The sequence below is a fragment of the Scylla paramamosain genome, chromosome 17 (assembly GCF_035594125.1).
Source record: "Scylla paramamosain isolate STU-SP2022 chromosome 17, ASM3559412v1, whole genome shotgun sequence".
Classification (NCBI taxonomy): domain Eukaryota; kingdom Metazoa; phylum Arthropoda; class Malacostraca; order Decapoda; family Portunidae; genus Scylla; species Scylla paramamosain.
This window is the reverse complement of record NC_087167.1, coordinates 17,435,606-17,460,000: the sequence shown is the minus strand read 5'-3', so window position 1 is coordinate 17,460,000 and position 24,395 is coordinate 17,435,606. Positions and strand designations below refer to the sequence as shown.

Sequence of the window (24,395 nt, the reverse complement as noted above, 5' to 3'; positions counted from 1 at the left end):
TCTCTCTCTCTCTCTCTCTCTCTCTCTCTCTCTCTGCTGTACCCGGAATGACAAAAGCTACATTCGGTTTCAAAGGCTTTAATTTTTTTTTTTTTCAGTCTCAATGAAACGTTTAACATTATGCAAGTCTTTTATTATTATTATTATTATTATTATTATTATTATTATTATTATTGTTATTATTATTATTATTATTACAATTATCATTATTATTTTTTTTTATCTTTACGTATGTAAATGCCACTCTTAGTTTTACATGGGATAGGAAAATGTGTGTGTGTGTGTGTGTGTGTGTGTGTGTGTGTGTGTGTGTATTTGCTTGCGCACGTAAGATCAGTAGTGGAAACAAATGAGCGTAAGAGTAATATGGCGTCTTCCATGCGCTGTAATTCCAACAAACTATCGCCCTGAAATTAATGATTATTGTGCTTCTAAACGCGCTGGTACTGGCTGCCTTTGTAAGACGAAACTTGGATGCGAAAGGTGAACTGAGTTTTAGCACGTCTCTTGTTTTCATTCCCTGCAGTGAATAACGAGTAGTCGAGTAATACTACAGGAAAGACAAACTGGAAACGAAGAGAGAGATTATTTTGTCTCGTCTCCGCGCACGGCCGACGTTCCATACCACTACACACACACACACACACACACACACACACACACACACACTAACTGAGGGTGAGTCCAAGATGTTCCCAAAACGACGAGGAGCACCGAGGCACAGATATCTGAGACACCTTGAGTGAGGCAGCCGTAGGAAACGAGACTGGTCGTGAGGTTGCTTCTAAAGAGAGAGAGAGAGAGAGAGAGAGAGAGAGAGAGAGAGAGAGAGAGAGAGAGAGAGAGAGAGAGAGAGAGAGAGAGAGAGAGAGTATAGGAGAGGCACACACACACACACACACACACACACACACACACACACACACACACACACACACACACACACACACACACAGGTCCTTACATCTGATTGCAATTGGAAAACTGAAGGACACACCACCAGTCCTCCGCCCTCTTGCTCCACTTCCTCCTGACGGGTGTGAGGGAAGTGGGGTTGGTGTTTGAGTTTCTCCCCAGTGGGGGAAGTGGCCGCTGTGTTTCAGTAAAGACTTAACTGATTTCCTTTGGAGTTGTATCTAGTGACTTCTTGCCTGGTGTAAGGAAGCACCCGTGGATCGACCTGGAGCAGTGGTGGTTCTCGGGGAACTCCTTCTGGTGTCTGGCCCCAGTGGTGGCACGGCACGGCACGGCACGGCACGGCATGGCACGGCACGGCACGCCACGACGCGGCGCAGCACAACACAAAGATGGGCTTGGCAGGCAGTGGGGGGCGGCGCGCCTCCAAATGCGCGGTATGTCAAGGCGACGGCAGGACTTTTTCACGTCACCGCCTCTCCCCGCCGCCTCGGCCTCATAACGCAGCTGGAAGCGCCCATGGGAGAGGAGTAGCCGGGACATGGTCCGCGGGCCGCCCCTCAGACTAGCGGCCGGGGGCAGGGGAGGCGGGGCGGGATCTTGCCTTAAGCGATGGACTCCTTGATCCGCTCCAAGGTCTTAAGCTTCTCGGGGTCGAGGTCCGGAGGGCCGTCGCTGGGACTTGGGGACTTGGGCGAGGGCGAGCGCTCCTCGCTGCCCCCGAGATCTCTGGTGCCGCCCTCGGCCCCGCATGCCTCCATGCGCATCTCCATGGGTCCCTCAGGGGCAGGTGGGGGAGGAGGCGGGCGCCCCTCGTCGTCAAGGATGAGCGCTTCGCCCTCGACCTCGGAGCGCTCGGCCTCGGGATGATGTGCGTCCTCGTCCTGGTCAGCTTCGGCCCGAGAATCCTCGTCGGTGCGAGCCTCGCGGGCCTCCACTACCGGCGTGGCGGCCGTGATGACAATCTGCGCCACGCCGAGGCCTGGGGGTCCAGGGCCACATCAACACTCCCTCTCTGGCGGTATCAGGCTACGGTGACCGCCGGCCCGGGCAACACGGGGCTCGGCGTGACGCAACAACACAATATGGCGACGCTCGCTCCGACAACGCGCCGTGCAGCACCCGGACCCGTCCCGACCCGCCAGTGTAGGGACAGGCTGACTCAGTAGTCACAAGACACCACTCACTGACTCACCACTCAGGAACAGGATCCGCCAGTCACAAGACACCACTCACTGACTCACCACTCAGGGACAGACCCCACTAGTCACAAGGCACCACTCACTGACTCACCGCTCATTGAGTCACCACTCAGGGACAGGACCCACCAGTCACAAGGCACCACTCTGGGATAGGACCCACCAGTCACAAAGCATCATTCACTGACTCACTACTCTGGGATTGACTCAGTCTCACTCACCAATCACAGATCACGACTCGCTTGACTCTCCAATCAAGGACTAGACATCACTCATTATTCTCATTCACCAAGTCACGACTCACTCTTGACTCACCAATCAAGAACTAGACATCACTCATTATTCTCATTCACCAAGTCACGACTCACTCTTGACTCACCCATCACGGGCCAGAACTCACTCTGACTCACCAATCACAAGGCATGACTCACTCTAATCGCCACTCAGGGACCATGACTCGCTCTGACTCATCCTAAGAGCAAGATCTATTCACTCATGCAGCAGTCAGGAGGAATGCTTCATCAAGTCACCGATCAGGACAGAGGCATGACACAGGCATTCCAAGTGAGAAAGGCATGCACGTGTATGCATGGCGGAAAGCGCGCGCACGCGCACACACACACACACACACACACACACACACACACACACACACACACACACATACTCACGCACATACACAAAGTGCAATACAATATGCTAAATAAGTGCATCAGAAAGATAAATAATACAATATACTTTACTGTGCTAATTATGAAAAACTACTGAAAAGTTTAACTAAATTACATTGCAAAAAATACAATCATTATCAGTATTGCCATGAAAACTACAGTTTCAAGTTCATGTATATGTTCAAACTAATTACTTCAAGGGGCACAAGATCCAGGCAATGCATAACACAATATATGAGAGAAGAGGAAGAGAGGCAGGCGGTGGCGGGGCGGGGCGGGTCACCGGATCCTGGGCGAGGCAATACCGCAGACTGCTGGCTCCTGGGTTAGTCCAGTCCATGGAACTCAATAATTAGTCTGCTTGCCTTCTTTCTCACTGGGTTTAAGAAAAGTCCACGCAGTCATATACGGGAAAGGACCAGAAGGAATATTCAGTACGAACACTACTTTTTTCCCTGCCACATCAACACGAAAAGGAACGAACATCAAAACGATTACGGAAACAAAAATAGGGCAATATGTTCGTTCTTTGTCGTGAGGTCGTGACGGAAAAGAAGTTCTTGTATATGCACTGCCTTCTCCTTCTTCCCGTGTACTGATACCAGATCAGGACCCGTATTCTGAAACGCTCTGCTCTAACCACGACTATTTTCAAGGGCCACATTGACGATCAGCGACCTCTCAGGAGTGTTTCTCCTGTTAATAAAGAGGAAATCTTGTTAATCTGTCGCTAGAACGATAAAATAAATAAATAAATAAACACTTTTAAAACCCAGTGTACCTTCATCTAAAGCATTTTGAATGCAGTGGAGGTGCGGCGCAGAAGTGTTTCAGAATAAGGCCCAAGCGCAACTTAATGGGCACATGGAAACTGTGAGTATTACGCCTGCGATACACCGCGCGCTGGGCTGCGAGTCGGAGCGGGCCGCTGAAGCAATGCTACCTTTTCAACTTACCGTCAGAGTCCCCTCCGCCTCCTCCTTCAGCGGGGACCTTGGGCTGCTTCTGCTGTTGACTCACGCTCGTCGCCACTGCCGCTTTCCTGGTCCTGGCCTTCTTCCCCGCGGCTCCCTGAAAGGGAAAAGAAACAGGTTGATGATTTCGTTCCATTTCTTCAATTCTGAAGTCAAGAAGCTCGCACAACATGGCTGGCTTTTTTTTTTTTTTTTTTTTTTTAAGTGTGTTACTTTATAATTGTGCTTCTCTCATTTCTTGTGTAGACTCATAACTAGCAAGAAAAATTAGTGGTTTAATCAGATGTGAAGCTGAAAGCCCTTGTTGTGTGAGTGCGACCGGGGCTGGCTGGCCTGGGACAGGGGTGGCGTCGAGGCGTGAGCCCCACTGATGCTGCGGCCACCAGGTTCATGAGAGCAAGTGGTAACTCATGCACACACAGAGCATCACTATGCATTTGCAGGTGGGGTGGCAGCACTTGTGGGCAATAATTTTGATTCTACAAACATTAAGTTTCGTAAACCTTAATCATTCATACCGCGCAGCAAAATAATTACAGCCATCTTATATTTTAGAGAGGAAGAAGCGTTAGCACAAAAGCATGTCTTGCCTGATGTTCATCATATCCCACCCATGAAGAAAGTGTGGATGAGGTGACTACCTACGGTTCTCACTTCAGCAAGACTAAGGCAACTTTCAGCCAGCCCCGGCCTCGCGTGCATCAGACAACAATCCTTCCACTATCAATAAGCTCACTACGGGTGAAAATCAAATGCACATATTTACAAAACATTACGAGAAGGCAGCAGTCATACAGAGCCTACATCCAGTACATCTCCCCTTTCCGTCCCCGGAGCTACGATATTAGCCTGGCGCCAGAGAACAGTGAGAAGTGCCTAGCTCGTCTGCGGCAGCCACGCCAGGCAGCCACGATCACCAGTGTTAGTCTCCAACATGCATGCATCACCAGCAAAGCGGTGAGGGAGAAGGAGAAAGAAAAAGAGGAGGAGGAGAGATAGGAAAATATATACACGATTAACTTTGGATATATAGCAATCTATAGATATTAATCATTTATAAAGGGGCAAACATATGGAAGGGGGAGTTCCACATACTAGCCAAGCAACAACAAAAGCGAACCAAAATATCACCAACCCAAAGGGTGGACAAAGGCAGCGCGGCGCAGCGTGACACCATCGCTGGTCGCCTGACAACAAAACACAACACGATAAACAACCTGCTCGGTTCTCGCCTCGTGTTGAGCAGGACACACACACACACACACACACACACACCATTAGCGCAGCTACCTGATACAATTTACATTCAGTATTTAGATACAAACTTCACTTCAATACACAACTGCAAAATAAAGTCTTAACGAATAAGTTTCAATCAACAAGCAAAACATTACAAAAAATATATAATTAAATAAATAAATAAATAAATAGTTACGAGCAATTTCTTTTTCAAACATATTATAAATTTTGCTGAATTCGTAGCTTCTGTTACTTTGTATACATTACTGTTTTTTTTCACACACATACAATCCATCCCCACCTAAAAAAAAGGAAATAAAATAAATAATGAATAACACCATTGGCGCAAGCTGGGCAGGGTGCAAGCAGCCACTGACCCTAGAGTGACAAGTGCCACTCTCTGTGCCACGCCACACTGCAGCGCTGAGGCTGAGCAGCGGCTTCTAAACGCACTAGCAGCGGTGGCTTAATGTGGGGCAGGTGGTGGCAACGAGCACTTCTACTCAGTTATCCTTAGAGTAGTGTTAACTGTATTTTGTAGTACGCATGCTTGACACCCAAAAATAGAGCTCTCTCTCTCTCTCTCTCTCTCTCTCTCTCTCTCTCTCTCTCTAACGGGTTCATACAACATAAAACGAGACACGAAAGACGATCAACTGAACATAATGCAAACATGATAACTTCCTTCAAATCCCCAACGCTAGTCTCTCTCTCTCTCTCTCTCTCTCTCTCTCTCTCTCTCTCTCTCTCTCTCTCTCTCTCTCTCTCTCTCTCAAACAATCACAGGCATTATCATCCCTTCCCTTCCCTTCCCTCCCTCACGTACACAGCCAGCCTTCCTATAAGCTTTCAAAAACTCCCTTAACCGCTTCAATCCTTGCACTTTTCTGCGCCCCTTCCTTCCACAATACTAGAAGTCAAAAACATTACCATCCCTTCCCTTTCCTCCCTCACGCACATAGCCAGCCTTCCCATAAACTTCCCAAAGCATCTTAACACAACCGTTTCTGTCATTAATTCCATTCCCTTGCACTTCTCTACGTCCCTTCTTTCCACAATATCATAACAGTCAGACATTATTTTCCCTTTCCTCATGCAAACAGCCAGACTTCCCATACATAAACTTCCCAGCTATGAAAACACCACTTCATTCCTCCATTCCCTTGTATTTCCTTCCGTCTTTCCACCATATCAGCGTCTGTCCCCTTAATCTCTTGACACTTCGCTTACACTTTCTCTCTACTGTCTCTCCATGCAAGGGCGTCACTAAGAAGCATCACTAAGCCAAACAAGACACTAGAGGGCGTGGCAGCAGCGTTAACACCACACCACCTCCACCACCACCACCACCAGCATCTATCTGATCACCTGCTGCGCCTCCACCTTCTCCTCCTCCTTCTCCTCCTCGGGCGGTGGGGGAGGAGGCAGGGGATCCATGGCGGTCTCCTCCAGGGTTGGTGGCGGGAAATCTGGCGCCTCATCCATGGAGGGCGGTTGGCCTTCGCTCTCCTATGTGAACGCAGCCACGCACGCACGCACCCACAGTGAGAGACAGGTGAGGGAAAGAGAAGGTAAGACAAGGTGGTGGTGCGTGTTCAGTGTGAAAAAAAAAAAACATAGAAACTGGAGAGAGGTGGAGTTGTAAGTTCTGTTTTGTTAGTGGTAAGAACCGTATTCCTAAAACATTTTGTGGTCTTGTCTCGTATTCGTGCAAGCTCTAGCGAAAGTTATTGTAGCTTTCCAAGGATGTTTTTTTTTTTTCGTGCTTCTACTGATAGTTTGACAAGGATACTACTATATCACTAATGGGGAAAAAAAGAAAAAAAAAAGCAGCCACGAAAACTCGACTAGTTATCTCAGTGGCCTTTGGTAATAAGTCTTGATGAGAGAACAAAGCGTTTAAGAATGTGGGTTAAATGTGAAATCAATCATTACGTGCTTTTAGTGTGTGTGTGTGTGTGTGTGTGTGTGTGTGTGTGTGTGTATGAATAAAGTTAAGTAAGACATTAATTCCCTCCCAGTTCCCGCCAAGTCAACAGCTCACTGAGCACGTAATACAAACCGTTGCTGTCGCCCCGTTAACCCAACACTATACACAATTCTCTGCCAAGGAAGTATCACCAACGATAACTAATTCGTTAAAAAATAAAAAATAAAAAGTATCCATTAGTATGCAAAATTACATCAAATGACACAAAATTACATGACATATATAAAAGTGTTAAAATATTGCTCTACTCTACTGAACATACTGACACACACACACACACACACACACACACCACTCAAGAGATTTTTAAAAACACACCAAACAGCACACACAAACTCTATTCTAGCAAAGCATGACACACCAGCAGCTTTATGGTGGCTGTAAAATTCAAAGGCACAAGCACAAAGATGCATTTACAAACACTGGTGTTAACATCACACACAAAAAGGTAAAAAGAGAACGCAATGCGGCGGCACACTAAAGCAAAAACATACAAAATGAACACAGACGTCTTTGGTAACCGGTATAAAGGTTACGTGCAGATAAATGTGTCGATAATCACGCGTCTCCTGTGTCACTCGCCCGTATTCTGAAACGCTCTGCTTTCTCACCACAACTATTCTCATAGACCACAGAGATGAGTAGATGGGTTCTCAAGAGTGTTTCTCCTGTTAATAATGTAGAAATCTTGTTAATCGGTCACTAGAACAGTAAAAAAAAAAACACCATTAAAAACCCATGTAGCATCAGTTAGAGCCTCTTGAATGTAGTGGAAGTGTGGAAGCGCAGAAATGTTTCAGAATACTGTCCGCAATCCCAAATTCTTCAGTGTTTGTGGAGGAGAGTGAGGCGGCAATGTGACGAGAAATAATCTTTCCCAATCCCATTTACAGTAATGTGCATTACTATTTTTTTCTTTTGTAAATGAAACTATTTACATGGATATAAAAGAGAATTATTAATATACAGACTATTTTACATTTTTTTCCCATTTATAACTATTTAATATAACTTTTTTTTCTAGCAAATTAAGGTATTTACACGGATTTAAAGGAAAGAATTAACAATATCCAGACTTTTTTTTTGTCTCATTTACAATTATAATTACTATTATTCTTATTTTTTTGGGGATAAATGAGATTATTTAAACGGATAGAAAAGAATTAACAATATACAACTTCTTTTACACCTTTTCTTTTCTTTTTTGTCATATATTACCTTCGAAAGGATAATATGACATAATTCTGTGTACTGTGTTTTTTGAGGGAAGCTGAAAATTTCACGCAGGGAAGCAGAAACACCTCATGTGCTCATAATAACTCTTCGCTTTATAATGGTAAATGTTAGAAAATTATTAAATATATATATAATATATATATATATATATATATATATATATATATATATATATATATATATATATATATATATATATATATATATATATATATATATATATATATATATATATATATATATATATATATATATATATATATATATATATATATATATATATATTACATTGATGACAGGAAATGAGCATGTCTACAAACAGCAATAAAACCACGAGTGTTTTTATGCATGCGTGCGTGTGTGTGTGTGTGTGTGTGTTTAATGGATCATTCAAGCTTAAGGCACCACTAAAACAGGATCATGTCATGTGTGAGGGACGAGAATGGAAGCTGCTAGCGTGTAGAGGAGAAACTATAAATATTAGATTCAACAGAAGGTCACTCCAATACACGCCGAGTATAGCGGGTGAGTGAAGGCCACCCAGCCTGGTGATTGCTGGGTGAATGGGGTGATCTAAGAGAGCGTGTGTTGTTACCGCGAAGGATCTTTCGTAATTATGTTAACAATGGGGTGCACTCTGAAATGCTCTGACCTCACTTCATGAACATAAGTGTAACACAATTCCTGTATTAAGGTATTTTTTTCTGTTCATTACTAGCCCTTGTGTACTTAGTTAATCATATTACTTATTTGCTGTTATTATAGTTAACCTGTTTGGTATAATCATTGCATACTAGTAAACTGTTACTTTTACTTGTTATGATAGCAGCGAAGCAGCTGCCTTCCCGAATAGAGGTATAATTCCAGTTTCTGTGAACTGCTTTACGATTTTTTAATACTATGAAGGTAAGAAAAAACTTATACTGTATGCAGTATTATAAGTACGATGGTGCATTATAATATATATATATATATATATATATATATATATATATATATATATATATATATATATATATATATATATATATATATATATATATATATATATATATATATATATATATATATATATATATATATATATATAGTATCGTTCTTGTCTACAAATTACGCTGATGACCTGTTGTTATATTGCAGGACCAGTCAGCGCTCACTAATCAGGTGATATTTATGCTCGTCTGACATGACTTGCTGTTCCGTGCGTCCGTGGACTGGCAGCGTTGTGAGTAGATTCTCTCATATTTCATATTGATGTATATGTACAGTAAATGATGTGTTACCTTAGAGAACTGTATAGATGTTTTGGAAATGATTTGTGTGATTTTGTTTTTTATTTGGTGAACTTTTCGACAGGTTGAAAGTTTTTTTTAATAAAGTGCATTGCTGCTGGATGCTACCCTTCATAACCCCAGATTGACGAAGCAATAAGGACCAATGTTTTTTTTTTTTTTTTTTTCTTTTTTCATACATGTATCTTTATATATTTTTACAAATGATTAGGGGCAAGTAACAAGAGAAACTATATATATATATATATATATATATATATATATATATATATATATATATATATATATATATATATATATATATATATATATATATATATATATATATAATATATATATATATATATATATATATATATATATATATATATATATATATATATATATATATATATATATATATATATATATATATAAGCATTATTATTATTATTTATTTATTTTATTTATTTTTTTATTTTTATTTATCTTTTTTTTTTTTTTACAGAAGAATGAGTTCATATCAGTTTGCAAGGAACAAAAACAAACTGACAAAAAATTTATATAGATGATAGATATTTCCATATGGTATATTTACGCACAGGAACAGCAAGTAAATAAGCATTATATAATTTGAAGCTTTAATTCAGTTTTATTAAGGTCATGTGGGAGTTTATGCAAAGCATTCAACACCAAATTACCATATGGTGCATATCTTCAATTAGTATATTTACGCATAGAAGTAAAGAAGCAGTATAAAATGTGAAGATTTAATTAGACTTTATTTCATCCATGTTCAAGGCAAAGTAATAAACTGTAAGTTACCATGTATAAGCAGAAAGGTAAAGACGCAAGGCATATACACGTTAATAAAGTTGGAAGGAGATAATGGTGTAGTACATCCTGCCCTGCCCTTGTATCCAACACTGTGGGCAGGAAAGTAAGATTGATCCAATGTATACAAAGCGAAACAAACGTGGCCACTATGTCTTAGGGCCAAACAATTATGCCAAAGAGCACATAGGATACACAGTAGCAAATATTTTGTTCCCACTGACTACACACCACAGTTAAGTGCACAGGGATAGGTAAAGCTTTAGTAGAGTGAGATCCTGTTTTAACTCACACAAAGTTCATGTCTTTCATCTTTATAGCGGTATGAGAGAGAGCTTTAGACTTATAGGAAGCTGAGAGGTAGGACTCAGTTAATAGTTTTAGGCTCACACTAGACAGAGAAAGCAGTTTAGTTGACTGGTAAGGCATGAGGCTCACGTGTAGAGTCAGGAAGCTTTGTAAAGGCTGACACACAGAGCTGAGAGACGCAGCTGGTGCAGAGCAGAGAGAAGGAAACAGGCGAGGCAGAACAGCAGGACAGCAACAGATGCACAGGAAAGAAGGAAGGGAAAAAACTGTCCTGCAAATCCACATGTGTGTGTGTGTGTAAGAGGGGCTCTGGCTTAGGGAAAAAAAAAAAAAAAAACATTAGGGCCCACTAAAGGTGCCAGTCCCCAAAGAGTATAGTATGAAAAGCATTATCATGTCCTGAATTTAAGTGTGTGTGTGTGTGTGTGTGTGTGTGTGTGTGTGTTGTGTGTGTGTGTGTGTGTGTGTGTGTGTGTGTGTGTGTGTGTGTGTGTTAAATTATATAAATTGGATTTGCTGAACAAGAGAGAGAGAGAGAGAGAGAGAGAGGAGAGAGAGAGAGAGAGAGAGAGAGAGAGAGAGAGAGAGAGAGAGAGAGAGAGAGAGAGAGAGAGAGAGAGAGAGAGCAACATTCACAAGCTCAGGAAATCCGTGAATACAAAGTTCACCTCAGTAGTAGTAGTAGTAGTAGTAGTAGTAGTAGTGGTAGTAGTGTCAGTAGTAGTATCAGCAGCATTAGTAGAGGTAGTTGTTGCAGTAGTATGGGTAGTAGTAGTAGTAGTAGAATGATCAGCACCAATAGTAGTAGTAGGAAGAGGGGTAGCAGCATCATTTGTAATGGAGGTGGTGGTGGTGATGGTGGTGGTGGATAGTGGTGGTGGTGGAGGGACAGAGGAAGAGGTGTGAGAGGACGGGAGAGGAGGAGCAGGAGACTCAGCAGATTGGATGACATCTGGGACATCAGCTGCTACCTTTACTGATGCCGACTCCTGCACACACACACACACACACACACACACACACACACACACACACACACACACACACACACACACACACACACACACACACACACGAAAGAAGAAAAAGTCAAATTCAATCAGTTTTCAACAATGTAAAGATAATGTAAATTATTAGAGAGAGAGAGAGAGAGAGAGAGAGAGAGAGAGAGAGAGAGAGAGAGAGAGAGAGAGGAGAGAGAGAGGCGAGAGAGAGAGAGGAGAGAGAGAGAGAGAGAGAGAGAGAGAAATGGTAAGTCACTTTTATCTACACCTCTCTTATAATCTATTCAATGCAGCATAACTTAATATATGTATGTGCTGGAGACCAAAATTTTTAAGTTGAAAAAATAATTTGCACATGGATAAGAGAAAAAATTGGTCACTTGCTAGACATGTGATTATATGAATGTGTGTGTGTGTGTGTGTGTGTTGTAATACTAATAACGAGGTGTGCATTAAAAACAAAAGTACTAAATGGAAACAATTCAGTCACTTAAAAGAGGAGAAAGTAAAAAAAAGAGGAGGAGAGGAAGAGTGAGGAAATATCAAAAAGGATAGAGAGAGAGAGAGAGAGAGAGAGAGAGAGAGAGAGAGAGAGAGAGAGAGAGAGAGAGAGAGAGAGAGAGAGAGAGAGAGAGAGAGAGAGAGAGAGAGAGAGAGAGATTGGTTAGAATAGGTAAGGAAATGAAGGTTTGCAACACTGGTCAGAGAATGAAAACATCAACACTGACAAGAGAGAGAGAGAGAGAGAGAGAAGAGAGAGAGAGAGAGAGAGAGAGAGAGAGAGAGAGAGAAAGAGAGAGAGAAAAAGAGAGAGAGAAAGAGAGAGAGAGAGAGAGAAAGAGAGAGAGAGAGAGAGAGAGAGAGAGAGAGGAGAGAGAGAGAGAGAGAGAGGAGAGAGAGAGAGAGAGAGAGAGAGTAGTAGTAGTAGTAGTAGTAGTAGTAGTAGTAGTAGTAGTAGTAGAGCGAGCAGATGGAATGGAAGGGACAGACAGAAGCATTCACCTGTTGCTGCGGGGGCTGAGGTGGCAGGGGCGGGGACTCTGGAGGCTCACACACCTCCACCACCCGTGCCTCCGATAGAGGGCTGACCAGACCACCCGCCTGTCACCCCGGGGCCTCAGGCAGAGCGAGGAGGAGGAAGGCAGGGGAACAGAGAAAAGAGGCACAGCGGGAGTCAAGAATCAGAATCAAACCGCGAATGACAAGAATAGATCACATCAAAGTACTGAGTGTTCAAAGAAAGTCAACTTGCTGTTCTCCTCCAGATGCTGTGAAGAATGAGAGAAGGGAATAAACTGAATATCAAAAAAGCAACACATGGGAAGCAATAAAGGAACACTGCCACGTGGCTTTTGCTACAGACATAATATGAATAAGCACTACAAAAGAAGCCTAATGAGGTTAGATAGAAAAAAAGAAAATATCAGTCTGTGTCCATGAAAGGGTAAGGAAAGAGTGGAGTTAATGAAGACTGACATGGACAAAAGAGGATTCAAAAGAAATTACGTATATATTACGTATACAGAGAGGAAGTATGTACGTATATACATAACAGTAACACCACCTTGATTGAAAAACAAGATTCAAAGAATATCTCTAAACAATGAAAGCTGTAATTGGTAAAGAAGTCATTTTGTCACAGGAAACGTAAAACGAAATGTACAAGTAAAGCTGTTAATTATCACATGACAGACAAGCAAAGTAACTAAGAGGAGAGAGAGAGAGAGAGAGAGAGAGAGAGAGAGAGAGAGAGAGAGAGAGAGAGAGAGAGAGAGAGAGAGAGAGAGAGAGAGAGAGAGAGAGAGAGAGTTTGCAAGAAATTTAAACAATCTTGTAAGATCCATAACATACATATTACATAGCATGAAGCTTGAAAACATTACATAATAGTATAAGAGCATAATGAAGAAATGCATCCCATGTTGTAGAGAAAGATCTGATAAATATAACAAAACTTAGTGATAATGAATATCGAATGGCATTAGAAAATATGCAATAATAAGAAAGAAAATATGCATGAAGCCCACTGGATAGTAACCATAATGGAAAAAAATATCTGTAGAAAAATGGATAATAGCAATAAAAACCACCAATTGAATTAATGATTTGCAAAACAGTCAGACATGTACCAAAAACTCTGCAGAAAAAATGGAAAAATAACAATAGAAAAGTCCTGATTAAATTAATAATTTGCAAAAAAAAGTCAGACATGTACATAAAAAGTCCATCTACTGGAAAAAATGCAAAAAAAAAAATTTGTCTCTTAAATTAAATGAATATTGAAAAATAGAGGAATTAAAAAGTATTGGAGAAAATAACACTGATGATGACTGGGATAAAAAAAATAATATAAAATAATGAAAAAAAAAGGATAACACATAAGAGACAAAACTCCATGTTAAGTTAAATCAAAACTAACATGAAAGTAAAAGATCTCGCATCTTTATATATGGACATGTTTTTTTTTTTACATTCTTTAGTTTATCATCCTTGTTTAAGAAAAAAAAATTCAACTTGCCTATTCTGAATATAATATGACTTTAAAAGAAACAAAAAAATAACTTAAAAAATTTTTCTCTTGCTTTATGGGAGGTTAATAAAATGTTTGATGGCAAAGATGCTTAAAAAAAAAGTTTCAACTTTCTTATTCCAAATATAATATGGCATACATAGAAACAGAAAATAACAATAAAACATTGCATCTCTCTCTACTTTATGGGAGATTTATAAGTCTCCAATGATAGAGGAACTTAAAAAAAAAAAGAAAGGAAAGGAAAACCTTTGACTTGCTTATTCTAAATCTAAGGTGGCATTGAGAGAGAAAAAAAAAAAAAAAAACAATAAAAAAAAGAAACTTTATGGGAGGCTAAAATTTTCAATGGCAAAGATTCCTGCCTTTATCTCTGAGCAAAACTGGTCCTTGAAGTCCCGTGTCCAATGACATTCTTTACTTTATCTTTGTTATAGATAATTGATTAACTTTTGGTAATTGCTATATATTAATAAGAGTAGACAATAACTTGACATGAAATCTGACATGCTAAACTGTGAGTTGTTTCTAATATAGTTGCATGAGAAGTTAACTATTGAAATCAAACTTATCTCTTTCATGAATCTTGAGATTTTGTACTATATCATATGCTGTTGAATTACTTTAACACTTCCAACTTCAACATTATTGGCCAAATGCTTCAATAATTCAGTTAATTAAGTTAATTGTCTGTACAGGAAATGCTAATTATGTACATCAGAACTTTCCTCTAACCTGAAATAGATATTCTTTTATACTGTGATAAAAACTCTCTAATGTGCTCTACATACCAAAGCTTTAGAAGCTCAAAAATGTCACAGTCTTTACCAAGCATCTGATTTACTCAATACATCTACTTGTCTAGTGTAATACACATCAGCTTTTCACCTTGCTGTCTAACGCTATATGTAGTATGTACAGTAGGTACTATCTTTTCTTATGTGACATTCATGACAACTACACACACATGGCATGGCAGCACCAAGGACAACCCAACCAGCTGCACATTGACAGTGTTATAATCTGCATTGGTGTGTGTTAGGGTGAGTTATGAAGCAATGCAACTGAGGCAGATGAGCAGGAATAAATGTGTGTAGGTAGGTAAGGTTGTCAAGGTGAAAAATTTTGTTTATACCAGTATTGAAATAACAAAAACTGTATTTATATATGTATGTCAGTAGGTGAGTTTGTAAAGGTGAAAAATTTTCTTAGTGTCAATACAGTAATTAGATAACAAGCACTGGATTCAGATATGTATTAGTGTGGATTATGCTTTGGTGGTAATTATGCATAGGAGCATGAATAAATATGACTGGGTAACCTTGTAGAGATGAAAAACTTTTGTTAATGTCAATGATTAAATGACAAGTAGTGTATTTAGGTATGCTTTATGGTGGGTTATTTTCAGCTGGTAATTAAGGATAGGAGCAAGAATGTATGAGTAGATAAACTTGTGAGGGTGGAAAAAATTCTTAATGCCTAAGTGAAATAAAAAAAAATAAGTAGCTTGAAATAATGAAGCATATACCTTGACCCAGCTTTTGCTTGTGTTGCCAGAGACTGAACCTCTCAAGACTCACTCAAGATGCAAAACACTTTCCCTGTCCTGCCAAGATACCACCAAGTTTTGAGTAGTGCTCTGTAAATCTTCATTGTTCCACATCTAAGAGCCGCACCTTTCATCCTATTTCAGATTAATTTCAGATACTTTTAACACAAACACAAATTTCATAACCTTTGTTCTTTCCTGGTCTTTATTTTTATCTTTAATTCACATTCTTTGTATGTTTATTAGTGTAGCTTTCTCTTCAAAAGTCACATGAGTCAGTCTCCCAACATTTTATATTATTATGCATACTTCTCTTCTTCAAACTTCTAATAATACACATATATTTTTCTTCATCAAACATCATGTATTCCTTAAGAAAAAAAATTACATTGCAACCTTTGTAATATGTAATGTGCTTGTGTATTTCAAGCAATAAGAAAACACTATGAAAAGCTGTAAATTTATGGAGAAGGGCATGAAACCCATAAAAGAATAGTCAAAGTCTTCTTTCTCAATCAAGCCAAACTGATCACCAAGACATAAGTAGTGCTTCATCAACCTTTCCTGTCCCATCAATACACAACATGATTACCAACACTGTATATTTCTTCACCTCTCAATTCAATCCACATGAAGATATCTTGACACTGTACCACTAAGAATGTTGACCCAGGATGGAATGGATTTAGTATTTGTATTGTTAGTGCCAAGTCAATAGGAAGCCTTAAAAGATTAGATAAGTTTATAGATAGGGATAATAGGTTGGTATAAGTGAATATATTTTATAAAGAGGATACCAAGTGTAGGCTTACTGGCTTCTTGCAGTTTCCCTTATGTTCTTTTATTCTCTAAACCACAAGATAGGACACACTAGATCCCAGGACAACAAAACAGCTCTGTTAGTCTGAGTTCAGTTTTTTTATGCAGCTGAACAAATGGGCACATTAGTGGGTATGACTTACCAAGGAAGTGAATGAATTAGACAGGTGGGTAGGAGAAAGCTGTTAGGGGATAGGGATTGAGAGTATATATGTATACTGTATTTGTAACCTGCCAATGAAATGAAGGTGACAAAAATGACAATGATAAAGAGGAGGAGGAGGAGGAGGAGGAGGAGGAGGAGAAGGAGAAGGAGAAGGAGAAGGAGAAGGAGAAGGAGAAGGAGAAAGAGAAGGAGGAGGAGGAGGAGGAAGACAAAGATGAAGACAATGATGAAGATTACAGTGATGATGATGATGATGATGATGATGATGATGATGATGATGATGATGATGATGATGATGATGATGATGATGTACAGAGATATAAAATTAAATACTATGGACTGTACATCCTCACTTCTCATTAATAGTGTAAAGAAAACTGTCTTTCATTTCCCTTTCTTGACATAAAAGAAAAACATCTCATTACTAGAAGTTTATAATTTTCAGTACTATCTCAAATGTGTGTTTGTGTCTTGGTCAGTGTTTGCTATGTCAAGACAACTCACCAGGCTGCTTAATTTTGTGCATTCATCAATCATATCTACTAATTTCTTGATGCCTTCTCAGAAATTCATCCCATAATTTTCATCTACCTACTGATAAAATACATTCCAGTATAAAGTATTTATCATGCTTCCCCCAGCCATTCTCATTCTTCCCACATAGTCAAACCAATGCAGTTACTTCTCTTCAATGATTTGCTCATGCACTCAGTCCTAAGTCTGCTACTTTTCCTTTGTATATCTGTCCCTTAAGGAAGCATTACATACTAATCCCACTATACTCTTTCTAGCATGCTCCAGTCCCTTAATATCATGGAAATATTGAATGGTGTTGGTTTTATTTCCAAATCTGACCTCCTTGGAGCTAAAACTTTGATGACAGGCAGACTTAGTGTTCTTACTAATAAACCAGAGAAAAATGTGCAGAGCTAAAAATTAGTATTTGATAAAGTTCTTCGAGGAATTGCTTTTTGCAAATTCGACTCTCTTACTTTACAGCTCTTAATGATAAATGAAGGATTAATTTTTCAAAATATGTCTGTCCATTTAACATGAAAACTGCCACACTGAGACCTTCAGAAATTCAACTAATTCAGCTACGTAATCTGATTTTTCAAATACTACAAGTTATCAGATAATTCAGTGTAAATATGGCAGCCAGTACACAATGTATCAGAGCAAATGTATAAGAAAAGCACATGTGTGATGAGAAAATTATGTGGATTTTTGGAAATGCTGCAGAATTACTTAGAACAAGAAATATATTTACAAGTATGGCACACCAGGCTACAGTTAAAATTTTTTTAATGGGCAGACAGGACATGGATGACTTAATAATTTGGTGAGTTAGTACTGGGAAGCTGGCAGCTCAGTTAGGTTTAAGCAGCAGGGACAGCCAATACTTTAATTAAACATGTAGGGTTTTATATCACTGCCTCCCAAAGGGATACTAAGTAAAGGGAAAGCTCCAAAATATTTAACACTGCCTTTATGGGTCACTGTGCAAACACCAGATAGAGGATGTGGCTGTGCAAGCTTATCAGGACCTGTGTGGCCCCATCAAACAGTTACATGCATGTGTTTTGTTACTGAGTATGGTACTAGTTCATACAAAGATAGTGATACTTCTTAAAAATCACTGTTGATTTAAAAACTTTAGGTTATTCTTTTACTGATATTACTAGTTTTGTGTGTGTGTGTGTGTGTGTGTGTGTGTGTGTGTGTGTGTGTGTGTGTGTGTGTGTGTGTGTGTGTGTGTGTGTGTGTGTGTGTATTTACCTAGTTGTGGTTTACGGGATGGGAGTAATCTCACAGTATGCCGTCTCTATATCTATCCACTTTGGTCTTAAAAACATGGACAGTTACAGCACTGACAACATCTTCACTGAGTTCACTTGTGTGTGTGTGTGTGTGTGTGTGTGTGTGTGTGTGTGTGTATTTTTACCTAGTTGTATTTACCTAGTTGTGGTTTATGGGAGGGGAGTAATCTCATAGTATCCCATCTCTATATCTATCTAGTTTGGTCTTAAAAGCACTGGCAGTTTTGGCATTTACAGCATCTTCACTGAGTTCATTCCATTTGTTTACACTTCTGTGAGGAAAACTATACTTCTTAATGTCTCTTCTACAGTTAACTTTCTTCAACTTCTTACTGTGTCCCCTTGTACTCTATGTGTCTAAATTTATAAAATCTTTGTCCATATTTTCCATACCATTTATCATTCTATAGATGTTTATTAAATCTCCTCTCTCTCTCCTCTATTTTCAAGGGTAGGAATTTCCAACATTATCAATCTCTCTTCATAGGTCGATTTACTCAACCCTGGAACCATCTTAGTGACTGCTCTTTCAAATTTTACAATATTCCTCTTTGTATGAGGAGACAACACCACTGCTGCATATTCCAATCTTGGTCTTATCATGGAAATCAACAACTTTTTTTATTATTTCTTTATCCAAATATGAGAATGCCATTCTTACTCTCCTTAACAAATTCATCATCTCTCCAATAATTTTATCAATGTATCTGTCTGGAGTCAGATTTTCAGTAACTGTTACTCCCAAATCCACTTCCTCTTTTGACTTCTTTAACTTCACACCATCCATCTCATAATGATATTGTATTCTCTTCTTACTCTTACCAAACTCCATTACTTTACTTAAATTGAATTCCATTTGCCATGATTTACTCCATCTATTTATCTTATTTAAAATCATCTTGCAGTACCATATAGTCATTTACACTTTCTACCCTTCTCATCAGCTTAGCATCATCTGCAAATAAGTTCATATAACTATCTATTTCTTCATTTATGTTGTTCACATATATTACAAACATTATTGGTCCCAACACTGACCCCCTGTGGGACACCACTAGTTACTTTCAGCCAAGATGAATTTCAGTCTTGTATTACAGTTCTCATCTCTCTATCATCCAGATAATCCTCCAACCACTCCAGCAGTCTTCCTCCAATTTTTCCATATTTTTTTTTATTTTCCATAGCAATCATCAGTGTGGTACTTTCTCAAATGCCTTCTTCAAGTCTAAGTAGACACCATCCACCCATCCATCTCTCTCCTGCACAATATCGACTATCCTTGAATGAAAGGACAATAAGTTCATGGAGCATGATCTTCCCCTCCTAAATCCAAATTGACAATTTATTAAAGCTTTATCTCTTCCAAGTGTTCCATCCATCTTTCCTTTATTGTTCTTTCACATAATTTTCCTACAACACTAATCAAGGACACTGGTGTATAATTTAGTGGATTTTCCTTATTTTCTCCTATGTATATTGTGTAATATTTGCTCTCTTCCAACCTTTTGGTACTCTTCCCTGTGATAGTGATGTGTATGTGTGAGTGTGTGTGTGCGTGTGTGTGTGTGTGTGTGTGTATTTATCTAGTTGAAGGTAAACACACACACACACACACACACACACACATGCACCACCCAGTTGATCAGATGCATCCACAGCAGCTCCAAGGATTTACCTAGGTTATGGTTGTACTGAGGGGGGGTGGAGCTGAGGTTGAGTCCTGTCTCCATAATAGAGAATGGTATGATGTGTGAGTACAGAGGAGGTGAAGTGTAAATCAGGAAGCGGACACAAGGGTAAAATGGGAGAGTAATGAAAAGTAAACATTGTCAGTGATATCAGCTGGGAAGATGGCAGCTAGCACAACAAATGTTTTCAAAGATTTCAAGGAAGAGGACCTCAGTGTAGCTTATACAAATGAACAAATGTGGAAAATTGAAGAAAATGTGAAAATACAAGAAGAAATATGTAACTTAGCAGTGACAATAAAGACGAGGAAGAAAAAGAGAGAGGTGGATGGTGACAATGTAAAAAAGATATCCAGTGATATAATGGAGATGAAGAAGAGGAAGATGGAAAGAGAAAAAGAAAATAGAGAACTGAAAGAAGAGATGACAAAAATAGTGGACTTAAACAAGAAGTACTGTGAAGAAATCAAGAAACTCAAGGAAGAGAATGAGGAGTTAAAGAAAGTTTTACAAGAGAGAGAGAGAGAGATTAAGGTTGAGAAAATAAAAAGAGTTAGTGATAGAGGAAGTAAAAAGTTGGAAAGAAGAGAGAACACAACAACAAAAGGTAGATATGGAGGAGATAATAAAGCAACAGCAACAGGAACACAATAAGGGCATAGAAAGGCAAGTAACTAAAATAATAAAGGAAAAAAGTAATCTTGTGAAAGAGACAGTACAGAGAAAGATGTGTGTGGTGGTATTTGGGGTCAAGGAAAACAGCCTATCCATGAAAATAGCTTGAGAGAAAGAAGAAGCAAAAAGGGCTAAGGAAATCATAGTAGAAGTGGAGGGGGAAGGACAGGAGGTAGTTGATTGGAAAGTATGATGAAAATGGAACAAGACCAATGAAAATAAGATTTATGTCACAAACAGCAGTGGAACATGTGTTACAAAGAAAATTAAAATTGGCAAAAGTAGAAGGAATGAGGGGAATATGGATAAAGAGAGACATGAATAAAGAAGAGAGAAGTAAACTGAAAAAGTTGAGAGTAGAGGCCCAGTCAAAAAACAAGGAGAGAACACAGAAACAAGTGAGGAGATTCATTTGGAAAGTTGTGGACATGAAAGTGAGGAAATGGTGGCACAAAGATGCCATGGAAGATCACCAAGTGGAAGCTTAAAAATTAAGTATACAAATATAGATGGTTTGGTGTCAAGCCTATTGTAATTTAAAGACTACCTAAAGAACAATAAACCAGACATGGTATGTTTAATGGAAACCAAACTAAAAGAGGAAATAGAGATGAGATTTGCAAAGGAAGGTTATGGAGGAGAGACAGAAAAGGAAAGGGAGGAAGAGGAGTGATGATATTGGTAAAAGAGGATATTGTTGTTGAGGAAGTGGAAATGGTGATGGAATGGCAGAAACTTTGAGGGTTGTGATTAAGATCAAAGGAAGTGAAAAAAGGAAAGCTATTGTGATGTACATACCACCAAAAACTAATGCATGGGAGACCAATAGATATAAAAATTATGCAACTAGAAACAAGAAACAGCATAGAGGAAACGATAAGGAAAAGTAACAAAGTGCTCTTAGTAGGCAACTTCAACACAAAAGGAATTAACTGGGAAGAGATGGAAGTGAAAGAAAATGTCAGGTCATGGAGCAAAGAACTTATGCGTACCATGATGGTGAATACAATGAGACAGAGGGTCAACGAACCTACAAGATGCGGAGGAGAAGAACTATCACAGTTGGATCTAATGTTTATAAAAACCCCAGAAAGTTGACCAAGTATACAATGTCTGAGTACAATGGGAAGAAGTGATTATGTGACAATAGAAATAGTACTGCAGGAGGAAACAGTCTTGCACAACAATAAACAATTTAGAATGGGAGACAGGGCTATGTTAAGATAAACTTTGCAAAGCTTAATAAATCTTATGGAAAAATTAACTTGAAAGAGATATTTGAAGGTAAAGTAGTGCAAGAAAAATATGAGATATTTTTGAGTAAGTATAGAGAATGGGTGCAACAGTTTGTACCAAGTTATAAAGTGAAAACTGGGAAGCATGAATGGTGTAATGCCAGCTATGTAGAAGCAAAAAAGTAAAAGGACAGGGCATGTAGAAAAATAATACAAAAACTTAACAGAAATTCTAGGGAAGAATACAGAAAGGCAAGGAATGAATATGGTATAATAAGAAGAGAAGAAGAAAGAAATTTTGGAAAGTGACATAGTAAGAAAATGCAAGGAAGAGCCCAAACTTTTCTACAGATACATAAATGGAAAAATTAAACATAGGAAAAACATAAACAAATTAAAAAGAGAAGGAAGAATTTATGAAACTACTGAAGAGATGAGTGAACTAATGAATGAGACTTTTTCAATTTGTGTTTACAAAGGAAACTGATTTTGTGGCACCAAAAGTAGTATCACAGAATGAGGGAATACAGGAGATACAAGTAAAGAGACAAGAAATCATGAAACTGCTGGAAGAGCTGGATGTTAGAAAAGCAATGAAACCAGATCAAGTAAATGGATGGATATTAAAAGAATGCAGAGAAAAAATGGAGGAACCCATATGGGATATAATTAACAGCTCAGTGAAAGAAGGAAAAGTACCAAGGAAATAGAAAAGAGCTAACATAGTCCCAGTATACATAGGGGGAGATAAAATGGAACCATTAAATTACAGGCCAGTGTCACTAACAAGTATTGTAAGCAACCTCTGTGAAATAGTAATCAAAGATAGATGGGTGTAATATTTAGAAAATGGAAAGATAATTACATAAAAGCAACATGCATGAAGCCAAAGATGGAAACTAGAATTTAATGCCAGAAAATGCCACATGTTAGAAATAGGAAAAAAAATAAAAAAAGAGACCTTCATACAGTTACAAAATGTGAGAAGAAATAATAACAAAAAGTAATGAAGAAAGATTTGGGAGTAATAATCCAGGGCAAGCTATCACTTGAAAGGTACATAAATGGAATATTTGGCTCTACATACAGCTTGTTAACAAACATTAGGGTGGTGTTCAACTATCTAGATAAAGAAATTATGAAGAAAATTATAACAAGCATGATACAACCTAAATTACCTAAATTAGAACACACAGCAGTAGTCTGGGCTCCACATAGAAAAAAAAGATATATGGATACTGGAAAGAATACAGAGGATAGTGACAAAGATGGTTCCAGAATTGAAAGACTTAAGCTATGAAGAAAGACTTGAAGAGATGGGATTACCAACACTACAAGAGAGAAAAGAAAGAGGAGACCTGATAACAATGTACAAATTAGTAAATAATATAGAAAGAATAGAAAGAAATGACTTGGTGCCACAGATGGATGGGGGAGAGAGAGATTGATGAGGGGACATGGGAAGAAAATAAAGAAGGGTGGATGTTCAAGTAACATCAAGAAATACAGCTTCCTGTATCAAACTATTGAAATCTGGAATGATCTGAAGGAAAAGGTGGTTGTGGCAAACAGTGTACACATGTTTAAAGAGAAACTGGATAAATATGGTTATGGAGACAGGACAAAATGAGCTTTGGCTCATGCCCTGTACAATACAATTAGGTAAATACAACTAGGTAAATACACACACACAAACAAATACAAAACTAGTAACATCAGTAAAAGAATAACCTAAAGTCTTTAAACTAACAGAGATTTTTAAAAAGTATTACCATCTTTGTATGAAGTAGTACCATGTGTGTCTGTGTGTGAGTTATTTCCATATACACACAGATTATATATTAATTTATATTCATTCAACTCAGAAATTTATTTATATGTGGAAGAAAATTCTATAAGTAATTTTTTACTTGTACATATGTGGTTTTTTCAGATGGTGACCTCAATGAAGAAATATATTCTATAAAACTAAGTGCTTAAGCCATGTTCCTGTGATCATCTGGTGTCTACCATCAATGACCAAACTACAAAAAAGTTAAGTATTTATTTCATAAAGAGCAATTTGTTAAAAGAGACAAGAAAGTACCTTTGAACTATCTATTTAAAAAAAAAGCAACATCTGGCAGCACTGCCATGCTCTCTCTCTCTCTCTCTCTCTCTCTCTCTCTCTCTCTCTCTCTCTCTCTCTCTCTCTCTCTCTCTCTCTCTCTCTCTAGCATATATAAGAGGAGGAGGCTCCAGTGGCCTCAAGTCTCCCGGTAGAGAGTTTCA

The 24,395-nt window shown here is 38.8% G+C and overlaps 1 protein-coding gene and 1 long non-coding RNA gene across 3 annotated transcripts in view; one reads left to right on the top strand and one right to left on the bottom strand.

Moving 5' to 3' along the window:
* LOC135108528 (protein nervous wreck-like) overlaps positions 1-24,395 on the bottom strand; it is a 126,718-nt gene that overhangs the window by 7,071 nt on the left and 95,252 nt on the right. Inside the window, 4 exon segments of the mRNA XM_064019639.1 lie at positions 1-1,897; positions 3,742-3,856; positions 6,367-6,507; positions 12,645-12,743. The exon segment at positions 1-1,897 is cut by the window's left edge and continues 7,071 nt beyond it. Of these exon segments, the coding sequence (XP_063875709.1) occupies positions 1,521-1,897; positions 3,742-3,856; positions 6,367-6,507; positions 12,645-12,743 (732 nt within the window). The 3' untranslated portion in view covers positions 1-1,520.
* Positions 8,501-24,369, top strand: LOC135108531 (uncharacterized). Of its 2 annotated transcripts, none has more exons than XR_010272324.1 (3): positions 8,501-8,749; positions 9,365-9,449; positions 24,058-24,369. It is a non-coding gene; the product is annotated as an uncharacterized LOC135108531 (long non-coding RNA). The 2 variants fall into 2 exon arrangements; XR_010272323.1 differs by lacking the exon at positions 24,058-24,369 and adding an exon at positions 10,004-10,530.